Genomic DNA, 14,789 nt, shown 5'->3' with positions numbered 1-14,789 from the left:
TATGTCCATGATGGCACAGGGAAGGCCATGCCAGAGGCCATGCCAGGACTCACCAAACCTAGCTGGAGCAGAGAGTTCAAGGTGTGGTTATCAGGGGGGACCTGGGGAGCTCTGCCTTGGGGGACATGGAGAGATGAGTATGGTAGAAAGGGCCTTCTCTGTACAGGAAAGCAGAGCACAGAGGGACCCACCCACCTGCTGAGATGATCTGTGGAGAAACAGAGCACAGAACAAGCCCTGAAATCTGACACAACGGTATGCTGCTGCAACCAAAGATACTGGTCGCCCAAGCATTGCTTTTCTACTTGGGCTTCAAGGTTGACCACTGGTCAGTCTCTCCAGAGGGGCTGCTGTCTAACCTCCACTGAACAGTCTAGTCCAGGAGGCAGGTCCAAGCACTGGCTCCTGTGATTCTAGAGGCCTTTGGGAAAGAGCTCAAGGCACCAAAGGGAACAGGTTTCTTGGGAATGGTACAGTCTCTTCCACATCAGGAGGTGTGGCCCAGGAAAGACTGACGGAAGAGGTCTCCTATGGGAAGCTTCTATCTGCATCTGGTAGGACTGCATTAGCTGCTAATGTTTAAAATTAGGACATTTCACAGAAAATCTCTTGATAACTGGAAGACCTGTCAACATTGGGCCTGAGGTCCTAAATGGCAACAATGGGACACCCGAGGAGCGCAGGCACTGGTCTGGCCCTAAGACTGACCCAGGTCTGCTTGGGAGTGCCTGGGGCAGGTCCTGGAGCATGAGGGACCTTGGACAATCCCTGTAGAGGGAATGCCCAGTAGGCATCCCCTGGATCCCAAATGCCACACACTCCAGGAGGTGCCGGTCTAGTCTAGTCCTGTGTAGTACCCAGACGGGCAAAGAGGCACCTTGGCTGGTTCACCGGAACACATATACTGGTGATTCGGCTAAGCCTCGGTCTGCAGCTCCAACGCACCAAGAAGCAGGAAAGGTGGGTGAGGAGAAGCTGGAGGGATGGGGGCTGAGGCCAGCAGCAGCTGGGAGAACTCTGATCTTGCTGAAAAGGCAATTCTTTGGTGAGTTGGGAATGAAGGAGGCAAAAGAAAACGAATGCTTGTATCCCTTGACCCCTCCTTGGAGGCACTTGGAGAAACTGAAGCAGAAGACCAGAAGATCTCGCGGACTTTCAGCTGTGAAATCCCCTTCCAGGAAGCGGCACACGCCTCCGCTAAGCACCGGGAAGCTCACGGGCAGCGAGTCCGGGCAGAGGCCGCCTCCAGCCTTCTCCTGGCTGCCCTGGTTGACCGAAGTCTCCCCATCCGCCTCCTAACGCGAGCACATCTGTCTTCCTCGAGTCCCTGGCCCCGTCCTCACCTCGCACCACCCCACCCCGTCCCTGCCTCCCACGCGCGGTTCGCGTTCCTACCTCCCACCCCCCACTCAGTGCCGGCCTCGCGCCCCCAGGCCCCCGCCGCACGCGCTGACGTGCGCGTCCGCAGTGACGCGCCGAGGCTGGGCCTGTCCTGGGCCGCTAGTCCTGGGCCGCTAGTCCTGGGCCCCGCCGCCCGGCGCCCCCTCCTCGCCCGCCCCGCGGCGACGCCCACAGGCCCGGTCGCCGCGCGCCTCTCACCCGTAAGGCCGCCGCCCTTGCCGTGGCCCCGGCGCCGCTGCAGCACGAAGAAGGGGTTGGCCCGCTCCGTCACCCACAGCGCGTTGGCCACCAGCACCTCCTCCGGGCCCAGCCACATCGCGGCGCCGTTCACACCGGGCCGTGGCCGGCCAGGCGGAAGCGCCGCGGTAGTCGCCGCGCGGAGCCGAGCGGGCGGGGCGGGGCGAGGCGAGCGGGCGGCGCCCCCTTGCGGCCGCCGGGACCAGCGGGCCCTTCGCTCTCCCCACCCGGCCCCGCCCACCCGCCCAGTCCTCCGGACACAGGCCGGCTTAGCCCGGCCGTGTCCGCTTCACTTTCGCCCTTCTCGCTGCAGGCCCCTGCGCTGCAGCCTCATCTAGGAGGAGCGGCCAGGTGCCGGGGCCACGCGCCTCTGGCCGGAATGGTTGAGTCCATGGTCCACAGATAGCAGGGCTTCTGGCCTTTTGTAAAAACCCATCCAGGGTTTGCGGGGAAAATGTAGAGAAACAGCATTTAGAGATACAGTTTTGGCTGATTGTGCAGGGCAAGCCAGTGCGTGTTAACATTGGAAAGGGTGGCTGGAAAAGGGTTAGTCGATTTTGGTAACTCAATTTTGGCACTTGGGCCTAAGACAAAGAGAACCTCCGGGAGTCCAGGACAGGTTGTCAGGAAGCTCTGAGGCTGGCAGGGTCTTCAGAAACCAGTGCAGTCCCTCACTTTATAGATGGGATCACTGAGGCTGAGTGGTCTTGGGGTCGGGGGCAGGGCCTGCCCTGGGGCCAGCAGGGGCTTCTGAACGGGTATGGGGCGGGCAGCAAAGGGAGGCTGGGGATGTGGATCCCTGCTCTCCCAGTGCTGGCCTGTAGGAGTCGACCGCCTCACAGTCCAAACATTGACCCTTTTGAGTGAACGAGAGAGCAGTTAAATGCCGTCTGGGGCAATAGGCATGAATCCAGAATATCCAGGGCTAATTGGGATGCAGGATCTGGCCTGAGGCCGCCAGAATCCGGAAGGAGGCCAGAGGTAAGGGGGCACTTTCGAATCATCCCTGGAGGCTTAAGGTGTTTTTTTTTAAAATAAATTTATTTATTTTTGGCTGGTTGGGTCTTTGTTGCTGCATGGGCTTATCTCTAATTGCGTTGAGTGGGGGCTACTCCGCTGCAGTGCGCGGGCTTCTCATTGTGGTGGCTTCTCTGGTTGCGGAGCACGGGCTCTAGGCGAGCGGGCTTCAGTAGTTGTGGCACGTGGGCTCAGTAGTTGTGGCTCGCGGGCTCAGTAGTTGTGGCTCGCGGGCTCTAGAGCACAGGCTCAGTAGTTGTGGCACATGGGCTTAGTTGCTCTGCTGCATGTGGATCTTCCTGGACCAGGGCTCAGAACCCGTGTTCCCTGTATTGGCAGGCAGATTCTTAACCACTGCGCCACCAAGGAAACCCCGGTTGTCGTTTTGATTGTTGAACTGTAAGAGTTATTTATATATTCCAGATACTAGACTGTTATTGGACATATGATATTAAGCCTACTTTCATTATTTTAAATCCAATCCCCACTCATTTACCCTACGAGGTAGATATTTTAAGATCCATATTAAAGAGATAAAACTGAAATCCAGACAGGTGAAGTGATTTGCCAATTTCATACTAATAAGTGGCAGAGGTAATATTAATGTCCAGACCTTTAAGGTTCCAACTCTATTCTACATGTATTGGACATTGGCTGTTTTTGCCCCAACATCCTTTTCTTCCTGTGCAGCATCATGATTTTGCTGTGGCAACCACACCTTACAACTCTCAGCTCCTATCTTTCAGGTGAAGCTGAATGCACTCCTGGGCTGCAGAAGTAGAGCCCATGTTGGCCTTAGCTAATGGCACATTCTACCTCTGTGACCATAGTGGTTCGGTGATGTCCATGTGCTTCCAACCAAGCCAATCAGGGTCAAGGAGATGCCATTCTGGTCTCCTGGGGAAGTAAACCAGCTCTTGTGCTGATGGGGCTATGACCTCTCTGAGCCTGAGAATGCAGTTTACTTGGAGGAAGCAAGGCTAGCAAATGTGTCCTGGTGTCAGTGTCTGAGGACCAAACCATGCTATAAGTGACGTAAGCATACCCATGGCATTTAAGCTTTTGTGAGACACCATACTTCTCTTTGGCTTAAGCCAGTTTGGGTTGGGGTTTCTGACATTTGCAGCCAAGAGTCTTCACTGATACAGGTTACCACCAACAGTACTCCATGTGGCCAATGCATCTTTTTCAATAGGTTTTTATTGAAATGGTTATATTAGCAAATCCCACACATACAGATATACACTATTGGAATATAGGTATATACCATACAAGTTTACTACTTAATTATACTTACATCAACCATACATTTCAAAGGGCTAAGATCTGATTGCCAAGAAGTCAGCTCACATTCTACTTGCAGGTGCCTGTGTTCTAGACAAAGTAACCCCCCTATAGTGAGCTCCCAAATTAAGCTAATGATCAATTTTGCTTCTTGGATATTTGATGTGTGTTCTTTACGGCACGAGCTATCCAATGGTGAATTAAATTTAAGTGCAGTTTCCCTTTCATCCCTCAAGGTGGACAATGTCATTAGCTACATTTAGGTATATCCCAAGCCTCCCCCACCCCAAATTACCTTTGCTACAGTTAGAAAAATAGTTTTGTAACTCACCCTCTGAGATGTTGTGCATAGTTAGCAGGAACCCAGAGTAAGAGGAACTCTTTGAGTGACCTAAATATGAAAGCAGTAACTTTGATATGAGTATAAAAGCTACTGAAGGTAAAAAAACAATTGTGACATATGTGGCCTAGGACTTGGACCAACTCCTTCTCTTGTACAGGAACAGGATTGTTCTATTAGGTGATGGTGTTCCCCATATTCCAAATAGCATGTCCTAGCTTGGAGTCTTTTCCTGTTTCTGTAATCACACTGGTCAAGTGTCCTTAGCCAGAGCCATTGCTGCTCAGAAGTAGACCCTGCTTTCCATTCTCAGCTTAAGACACCAGATTCTGGCCCCAAGCATGGTCCGAGGGTACCCCTCATCCAGCTGGGTCAGCAAGACAGGCCTGGGCTTCTAGGGGATGAACATAGTGCCCTCTCCACTTCTCTCTAGGATGGCACATGTCATCTCAGGCTGGGCACCCAGCAAAGGAGCTAGGACTCTGGCACGGGCCGCACCTACTGACCTGGTCCAGGTGGGATGCAGTGGCAGTAAGCAGTAGGCAGTTGGCCTTTCTGCTTAGGAACAGCTTACTCACCTGGGAAAGATATGGCCTGAGGTGTGATAGTTTACCTATCCCACATCTTTTGTATTCCACAAACATCTTGGCTCAGTACCTCTGAGTCACTAGAAAACTCCTTTAATATCACATAGTGTAAATATCCTTGGACCAAATTATGGATGAAGGATAATTCTAAGAGCAAATTAGAGTTCACTTTGTGTTGGGTTAAATTTGTAAAAAATAGCTCAGAACATTCATCTGTAACTAATAGCTGTAAAGAGAGCTGGAGAGAGAGGGTGATAATCAGCTGAGGGATAAGGAGCTGATGAAGGCCAGTCAGACTTGCCAGATGACCGGCATGACCCTTCCTTACACACACACCTGCCCAAATGGACTGGTGACAAATAAGCCGTTTCAGCCCAGCATTAAACGAGGGGGGGACCCTAGAAGCTGTGTCCCAGGGGATCAAGGGCCCACTGCAGCTGAGAAAAATGTGCTAATGACATCCTCCAGCTCTTGGCTTTTCCACAGAAGAATGTGTGTGGTTTGTAAAGGTGTTTACAGCTGAGCTGGACGCCAGCCTTGGCTTGAGCATGCATGCTCTGGCAGCTGCCTCTGAGCCACCAGCAATGCTTCCCCAGGCCTGTTGTTTCTGAGAAAGTCACTCCTTTCAGGCTGCCAAACTGGGTCTGTGTCACTTCAAACCTCCATTTTTTTGTGTATGTGTATGTGGAAGAGTCAGTGGGAGGGACCAGGAAAGCCTGGGACAGGTCTGAGTGACTCCAACTGCACTGAATCCTTATGAAACTTTAATTCTCAAGTTTGTATGAAGTTCAACGTTTCTCTGTTTTTTGTTTGTCATAAATTATCTTCCCTCTTCCCCAAGTCAGAGTGAAGAAAAAAATGGCTTGAGCTATGGTGGAACTGCAAGAGGCAAAACCTCAGATAAGTCCCAGGTTACGGACTGGGCCCCCCCACCAGGGCCTTGTGAGACCATTAGAACCAAGTCTTGGGCAGACGTGTCCTTTTAGCAGTCGAGACCGTTGGCATCGCCTCCCCTCCGTGGTCACTGAAGGCTGGTGGGACGCAGCTCTGGAGAACACAGGTGACTGCTTTTACCCTATGTCTGGTGAGGACCCACTGGACTCTCTTCTTCAAGGCTCAGTCTTTTGGGATCTTTCAGGGCACCCCTAAGAAAGAGGGCAAACCTCCTGACTTGACTCCCAGAGGAGTGATAGAACCTGGCCAGTTGGGGACACGGCCCCTGTGGGAGAAACCCTTCTCCCTGGTTGTGGGAACTGGCATGCTTTGCTTTTCCTGCTGCTTTGCAGGACAGTAAAAAAAAAAGCACAGTTCCACGAAGGAAACACAGGCACCTTACTTCTGTATCCTTCTTTCTGAATTTTCTCTGATGTTATGAAGCAAAATCTTTAAGGCATTTTCCAGTCCTGCTGAAAGGATCTTAACCATCTACAGATGTCAAATGAACCTGTATACTCGACATTCATTTCATCCTTTTCCAAATGGACTTTGGAATGATTTACCAACAAAGCCAAAAGAAAAGGCAACACTAGATGCATCCCACTTGTAACAATTGCCTTTAACAGGGAAGAGACACTTATTTTAAGCTGTGGGTGTCGGCTCCCGTATGTGGAGTTGGGAGTGAATGCTGAGTTTAATAACTCCAAACCCCATCTCTGGGCATGAGTGAGGCTGCTCCTGGCATGGCAGTGAGGTGAACACCACTTTTCTTGAATAGGGAAGTTACACTCAGTGGTTTTTCTAAATCAGTTGCTGTCTATAGCCCCTTCTGTCCTTAAATATCAGTGTACCCAGGGCTTTATCCCAAGCCTGTTTCTCAAATCACTGGGCAGTTTTCACCCCATTCTGATTTCCATCATCATCTGAACTTAGCTTAGGAACCCCAGGCCTGGCTGGACACCCACTCTGGGAGATTCTAACTCCAGTGAGTGTGTGTGGGAGGGGGGGAGAGGGAGAGATTTGGGGCACCTGAGGGACTGGATTACATGGAGACTACTTTGGTAGGTGTAGGTGACATGTACATTTAAAACACAGCTTCCCAGGATTCTGAGGCACAGAGGGGCCTCACCAAACCACTGCCTGAGATCCAAGGTTACATCTCTGTGCCTCCCCTAGAGGTCCTGCCAGCCCCCAGATCTAAAGTGTCCCCACAAGGGCTCTCTCTCCCTGTGTCCCACCAACAACCACTGGGTCACCAAGACTGGCGCCTGGGCTTCCTCTTCAATCTCATGGCTCCCTCCTTTCCCACTGTCAGACCCCAGCACTCAGGCATTGCAGGGCCTACCCAGCTCACCCTGACCCCATCTCCCTCTCTTTCCAAAACAGAGGTTTGGGCCCTCCCCATAGCAAAGCCGTCCCTGCCCAGGAGGTGAAACCCACGGCCTTGCTGGTCTCAGCTTCTCTTGGCCTGTCTTCACTGGGGGTGTAGCATCCTCGGCAACCACAGGTCCTGTTGGTGGGGTCCCTGTGCTGCACCGTGCCCTTCCATCTATGCCCTGAAACCCCCTCTTCACCATTCACCATCATTTCATTTGGGCTTATATCCCAGTTGGTTGTTAATGTGCCAGTTCCCATAACAGCTAAAATTTTAATAATCACTGGATTCAACTTAACTCCCTGTATGTGTGTTTGGTACATAGTGAGAACTTACTACCTTTTTCCTTCTAAATGCTGCTTCCTGGAAATAGTGCTTTTGTTTCACGACATTTATGAGCAGCAACCATTGTCAAGGTGACCTGACATTAACACCATCTCCTTGTTTTCCTACAGCAGAACCACTGCCTAGATAATAAAGGTGAACAGCAAGCAAGATAACATTTTGATTTTTCTTCAATTAAAACCAGTTTCATTTAACATGTAGATCAAGGAAAGAACTGGATGTGAGGGATAATAAAAATAGGAGAAGAGCTTATGAAGTCCACAGGAAATATCAAGTTAGTCAAATTTAGTAATCCTATTTTGCTTAAACCCTTTGCGGCCGCATCTTTCGGAAGCTAGGCTGTTGCATGCATCAGTTCAAACCGGTGTTCAGGGAAGTGCTTCATGATGTTCCTCTGAGACAGGGCTGAGGAGGGACCAGGAGATGGAGCCTTTCTTCAAAAGTGGGACTCACCAGACTTTGTCTGGGGGTATTAACCACCTGGTGGTGGAACGTGTCTTCCCCTGAGGGGGTAGAGGCAGGCAGCCCTGGACAGACATGCTGCCCACTCACACCACCAAGCCCGACCCTTGTACTGCGGACAGTTTGGCTGTTATCTGGCCAGCCGCCTCTCTGCTCTCCTGAAAATAACAGGAAAGGAGGGCTATGGGCAGTTCTTCCCTTAGGAAGTTAAAAATCACCAAATTGTAAGCGTTTGCATTTTAACTGTCACAACCGAATTCCTCGCAGATCAGCTGACGGTTCTGGCTGCTCCGGACCCTGCTCCACCCTCGTCCTGTGGTGCCTGCTGGTTCTGTACCCAGCTCAGCTTGGAGACAAGGTAGAGGCCTTGCCAGGAGGAAGAGGCTGGAGTCAGGCCCAGCTCAGAGCAGTCCACTGGAGGGACAGAGGGTTTATGGTGTAAGAAGCTCACTCCTCTGCCCCTTCCACTCTTCAAATAGTACTCCCCACCCCCTTCCCCCCAAAGCCTACAAAAAACAATCAGAGGTTATCATATTATTCCTGGCTAATGATCACTGCAGCCGGAAGACTTGCAACAACTGAGAAACTCATACAGGGCAGAAGCACCTCTCCACACCCCAACTTTGCCACATGGCCAAGGCACTCGGCTCCCCGCACCGCAAGCTTCTCACGGGCAGGACTGCCCACGGTGAGAAGTGCCTTCTCACAAAGCTCACAGGACAAGCAGCCCTGGTGCCCTATCCCCTGCCAGGGTCCTGGGGGCGGCTGGGCCGAGGCTTTCCCTTCGGCTCAGCAGACAGCAAAGCTCTGTTGTTTGGGATGAAAAATGCTACCCTCGCTATTCCTGGAGTATATGACCTCCCCAGAGAAGTTACTGCCTCTCCTGACAAAGGCAGGACATTCTCTAGCTGAGCAGGAAAGTGGCCCCAATTTTTAGGAAAAGGGTGTTGAGCTGGGATCTAAAGCACTATGCTGAGAGAATTCCCCTGTCAGAAATGCCTCCTTGGTTATTTGACAGTGAATGTGTGCCTAGATTTACCAGAAATTCAAATATTATATTAATAGGTGGACTTTTAGGCACCTGAATATTTAATTTCATCTCAAGTAATTTCATTTCTTTTCAGTAATATCTGGAGTGAAATTTAATGTATATGCTTTTTTTTTTTAAATATATATGAAATGTAGTATTTGTTTTATTTATTTATTTATGGCTGCCTTGGGTCTTCGTTGCTGCGCCTGGGCTTTCTCTAGTTGCGGCGAGCGGGGGCTACTCTTCATTGTGGTGCGCAGGCTTCTCATTGCAGTGGCTTCTCTTGTTGTGGAGCACGGGCTCTAGGCACGCGGGCTTCAGTAGTTGTGGCAAGCGGGCTCAGTAGTTGTGGCTCGCGGGCTCTAGGTGCGTGGGCTCAGTAGTTGTGGCGCACGGGCTTAGTTGCTCTGTGGCATGTGGGATCTTCCCAGCCCAGGGCTCAAACCCGTGCCCCCTGCATTGGCGGGTGCATTCTTAACCACTGCGCCACCAGGGAAGCCCCTGTATATGCTTTTATAAGATTTTACTAATCAGAAGAAAACACTCCATTCGGATCTGAGTTCTGGTTCAGGAAAACAAGGTCATGGTAGGGTCGACATAGTCAGAACTAAGCCATTTTCTCTGTCAGGTGAGCCAAACCAAAGATAAACGCAGGTGAGTGTCTGGAACCTCTGGCAGACTGAGTTCTAATCTCCTTGAGACATATTCTCTCACTGTAAAGCCAGTGGGACAAACCTGTCTTTCTGAATAGTGTTCTCTTGGAACTGTTTATCAAAAATATTTTTACAGTACAAAGACTATAGTACAAAGGAAAACCAAACAAAAGCCCTTGGTTAAAGGTAAAAAGAAAAAGCTGCTACAACCTTAAAACTCTGCACTGTTCCAGCCTCAAATGATAATAACATGCTGCTGGTCACTCGGAGGTGACGTCACTCCCTGGTTCTCTGAGGGGTTTTGTTCCAGGCACAACTGTGTCTGAGGCATCTTAGCAACACATCACAAGAGGAGAAGCCAGCTGCACACGAAAAATGGCAAGTGTTCACTTCAAACTCTGTCCTACAGAGTCAATACAAATCACAGGGCAACTCTGCATGGCTTGCTGCTGGATCTAGGCATATGGAACTGAAGTTTCCACTCTCATACAAGGATGTAAGGATTTACATTTACATCTCTCCATAGCTTATATCGATGGGAGAAACAGGCTGAACTATGATGTGTCCTTAAGCAAAAAGGATGCGTAATTTTTATAAATTTACTCACTGTGGTTCTGTGTTGGGATTACTCTTAAGATACATGTTTCTTGCGATGTTAACTTGACGTCATCCCAGGCATGTGGGAAGAGCATGTGTGTCCCTCATGTCTGCCACGCTGGCTACCAAGGCTTTCCTGTAAGCTCCTGTGCCTGCTTCATGCTGAAGCTGAGGCTGGTGGGAGGGGACTGGGCTGGATGTGTGAAGACTGAAGACGGGTGCTTATATGGTATCTAACAGCAAGGAGGTGGTTTGGTTTTCTCAAGAAAGCACTCAGAACATTCTGATTTTGACAACCACTGGCCGTCACCTGGGGATCACCATGCCCAGCTGGCCTCCTGGGCACTATCTCCCCATACACCTCAGCAGTTGCCAAGAAGACAAGTCCACTGGCCTCAGGGACAGGGCCTTCAGTGTTTCAGTGGTCACATAAGCACTTGTCACCTTATGTCATGCTCTATGAGGGACGCTGGCAACAACACAGACAACTGCCCATCCTGCACAGCCTGCAGCTCCACTGCAGTGCGCTGGGTCAGTCTCAGAGGAGGGACAAAAGGCAAGGCTTTCTCTTAGGAACCTTTAGAAAGAGGTCCTTTAACAGGAAGTAAAGTAAGAGACAGGAAAATACAGAGGGGGCCAAGGAGCAGCAACTTGTGCCCTACATCAGTAAGAAGCAGTGCCTGCAGGCTTTAGTATGCATTATAAGTGGGGGGCACAAAAGGTATTTAAAAACCCCCAGCGGCACCCCAACACAGAATAGCATGTGATTATTCAGAGACACGTTGGCAATGCAACATTAACCCCTGGGCCCCGCCTCTTCTCTGGGAACAGCCAGGCTTGCTGGGGCCCATACTCAGTGGCTAGCTTTGGGTAGGTTTTCGGTGCCATGAGGCTACCTGGGCAATAACGTTGTCCTCAAAGCCTCACCTTGGGGGAACTTGGCAATTTAACCCTAAGCCCCAACCTGTGCTTGGAAAGCACTGCCATTCTTCCAAAATGGACACTGACAGAAGAATACAAAATAAGAAAGGTGATCATAAATCAAATCACAAAAGAGGTGACAGCCCATTTTTAAAAATCAGGTTTTGTTCTCATCATACATGTCCAAAGAAGGTTCGATTGTGGAGAATTCACTTTCATACACCAGGCTCCGAGGGGACAGAGAGTTCCGATGAAAGAAGTGACCGCCTAAAAAAGGAACAAGAAAAACAGACTTAATAGGTCGTCAGGCCTATACTCCCCACATGGCTTGAAGGAAAGAACACAGACTACTTCAAACGATCACATTTTCTCAAATATCTCCATTTTGGGCTCTTATCATGAAAAGAATACAGGCATCCCTCAGTGTAAGCACACTTTAAACACATAAATTCCAGTGCTTGGATCCCCAAGAGATTAACCACTGGAGTTCTTCAAGCAAAAGTTGCCTGTCTTTTTCTTAAGAGAAAAAGATTCCACTTATACATTTGAAGACTTCTGTCTGGGGACACACGGTCACGTGGAGAACTGTCAAACCTCCTGTTTGAGCACCTGTTCTGGGCTGAGCCCGATGGTGGGGGTAGGGTGGGCACAGAGTCATCAGCTGAGCAGACTGACAGATGTGACTTTGAAGCTCTGATAATGCATTAAGAAGTTTTTATTTATATCAAAGTTCATTTACATTGTTAATTCTACACATGTTAAGACCAGTAATCTCCAGTCCTCCTTTCTCAGACAGCCACTTTGCGCTGATCCATGTCCCTAAATAATATGCCTGTGTTGATCCTTCCTAATTGTTTCAGTCTTAGACTTTATCTACTACACTCCTCCTATGGAAAATGAGGATTTTTCCCCTCCCCTCTACCACATCCACACATATTTTCCATTGCCCCAATATAACTATATTTTGATTAAAAAATTCAGTGTTAACAACAAGGTCCTACTGTATAGCACAAGGAACTATATTCAATATCTTATAATAAACTATAATGGAAAAGAATATAAAAAGTATATATATAGATACATACCTATATATCCATATATATATCTGAATCATACCAGAAACTAACACAACATTGAAAATCAACTATACTTCAATTTAAAGAAAGATTTAGGGCTTCCCTTGTGGCGCAGTGGTTAAGAATCTGCCTGCCAATGCAGGGGACACGGGTTTGAGCCCTGGTCCAGGAAGATCCCACATGCTGTGGAGCAACTAAGCCCGTGCACCACAACTACTGAGCCTGTGCTCTAGAGCCGGCAAGCCACAACTACTGAGCCCACGTGCCACAACTATTGAAGCCCGCGCACCTAGAGCCCATGCTCCGCAACCAGAGAAGCCACCACAATGAGAAGCCCTTGCACTGCAACGAAGAGTAGCCCCTGCTTGCTGCAACTAGAGGAAGCCCGCAGGCAGCAACGAAGACCCAACACAGCCAAATAAATAAATTAATTAATTAAAAAAAAGATTTAAAAGATTGTGTCTACATTATTTGACTATTTGTGCTATTCAGAGCTGAGCCATGCTTACTCTGGTCCTTCCTTTTCTGAACAACTGTTTGTTTTTACAGCCTTATTGAAGTATATGTGAAATACAACAAAATACAACAAAATGCACATATTTAAGGTGTACAGTTTGACAAGTTTGGACATATGTATGCACCCCTGAAGCCAACACCTGAATCAAGATAGTGGACACCTCCATCACCTTCAAAAGTTTCCTGGTGTCTCTGATAATTCTTGCACTTCTCCAACTCTACTCCTATCTCTCCAGGTAGACCACAGATTAATTTGCATCTTTTTAGAATTTGATTTAAGTGGAATCATATGGTAATTTATTGGCTTTTACAAATAAAAAGCTGCTATGAACATCTGTGTACAAGTCTGAGTGTGGACATGTGCCTTCCTTTCTCTCTGGTAGGTACCTAGGAGTGGAATCACTGGAAAAGTATGTTTACTTTTCAAAAATGGTGGTACCCCACCAGCAGTGAATGAGAATTCCAGTTCCTTGGCTCCTCGTCGGCATTTACATGGTCAATTTTTTACATTTCAGTCATTCTAGTAGGAGTGTAGCAGTATCTCATTGTGGTTTTAGTTTGCATTTCTCTGATATTTGGCATCTTTTCCTGTGCTTATTAGCCTTCTTTTGTGAAGGCTTTTGTTCAAATCTTTTGCCCACTAAAAAAATTGAGTTGTCTTCCTATTATTGACTTGTAAGATTTTTTTTAAAAAAATTCTAGAAACAAGTCCTTTGTCAGATATATGTTTTGCAAATATTTTCTCCTGGTCTGTAGCTTGCCTTTTAATTTTTATAACAATGCCCTTTGAAAAGGAAAAAGTTTTGAATTTTGATAAAATCCAATTTATTGATTTTTCCTTTTATAGTTTGTGCTTTTTGTGTCTGAATAAAAAAATATTAGCCAAATCCAAGGTCATTAAAATTTTCTCCTATGTGTTCATGTTTTATATTTTTAGCTCTTACATTTAGATGATCTACTTCAAATACATTTTTGTATATGGTGAGAAATAAAGGTTGAAGTTCAGCTTTTGCCTATGGATATTTAATTGTTCCAGCATCATTTGTTTATAAGATTATCCTTTCCCAATAGAATTGCCTTGGCACTTTGGTTGAAAATCCATTGATCAATGTGTATGGTCTTTTTCTGGGCATTATTCCAGCAATTCGTTTGTCTATCTTTACACTAATATAACACTGTCTTGATTACTACAGCTTTTTAAATCTTGAAATCAGGTATTATAAGTTCTGTAACTTTGTTCTTATTGTTCAAATGATATGATGGGCAGGGAGGAGAGGAAGGCTGTTATAAGGAGTATAGACAAGTATTAAATGAAAGCATTTCATGCACTAGTATGAGTAGTAGGACCATTTCTATTTTCTTGTTTAACTTTCCTATATTAAAAACTTCTACATTTAAAAAACTGGGATGAATTCAAAGATGCTTACCATCTGTATAAGCAGACCTCTTAGAGGAGTCCCAAGTAAAAGATGGGATCTTTGATCTCTGACAGCTGAGTCTCAACCCTCAGAGGAATCTGCATAGTCCAACAGGGCTAAAGGGTTAAAGATTTTTTTAAAATTTGGTTGCACAGGGTCTTAGTTGCAGCAGGCAGGCCCCTTAGTTGTGGCTCCAGGGCTCCTTAGTTGTGGCTCACAAGCTCCTTAGTTGTGGCATGTGAACTCTTAGTTGCGGCACGCATGTGGGATCTAGTTCCCTGACCAGGGATCCAACCTGGGCCCCCTGAATTGGGCAGAGTCTTATCTACTGTGCCATCAGGGAAGTCCCAGGATTAAAGATTTAAAAACCAAACCAAACAAACAAAAGAAACCCAGCAAAAGAAGAGGCTTCCTGCTCTGCAGGAAGAACTAAAGCTGCCAGAAGTGGAAATGACCTAAGTTTTTGTGTTAGTGTACTGATCAGCTGACACTAAATCTTTGGTAATAAATAATGGGTCAGAATTTACTCAGTAATCTACCCAGCTATTAACCAGTTTACTTGAGAAAAATATAATATCAAGAGAGGAACACACA

At 47.8% G+C, this 14,789-nt stretch overlaps 1 protein-coding gene across 16 annotated transcripts in view; it reads right to left on the bottom strand.

Annotated features, from left to right (window-relative positions):
* Positions 1 to 1,791, bottom strand: part of TBC1D9B (TBC1 domain family member 9B) — a 44,151-nt gene extending 42,360 nt beyond the window's left edge. For 6 of the 16 annotated variants that reach the window (XR_012331001.1, XR_012331000.1, XM_019937436.3 and 3 more), the window contains exon 1: positions 1,600 to 1,790. Coding sequence is in view for 12 of the 16 variants with exons in the window: in XM_019937436.3 (XP_019792995.1) it covers positions 1,600 to 1,717 (118 nt within the window). In the remaining 4 variants the exon portion in view is untranslated. Of the gene's footprint in view, positions 1 to 1,599 lie in introns of all 16 variants that reach the window. The other 10 variants (XR_002176838.3, XR_004525973.2, XM_033853679.2 and 7 more) reach the window with 2 other exon arrangements.
* Between the last annotated feature and the right edge of the window lie 12,998 nt (positions 1,792 to 14,789).

The sequence above is a fragment of the Tursiops truncatus genome, chromosome 3, assembly GCF_011762595.2.
Source record: "Tursiops truncatus isolate mTurTru1 chromosome 3, mTurTru1.mat.Y, whole genome shotgun sequence".
Taxonomy (NCBI): Eukaryota; Metazoa; Chordata; class Mammalia; order Artiodactyla; family Delphinidae; genus Tursiops; species Tursiops truncatus.
Note: the sequence above shows the minus strand (reverse complement) of the source record. Positions and strands in the feature narration are given on the sequence as shown.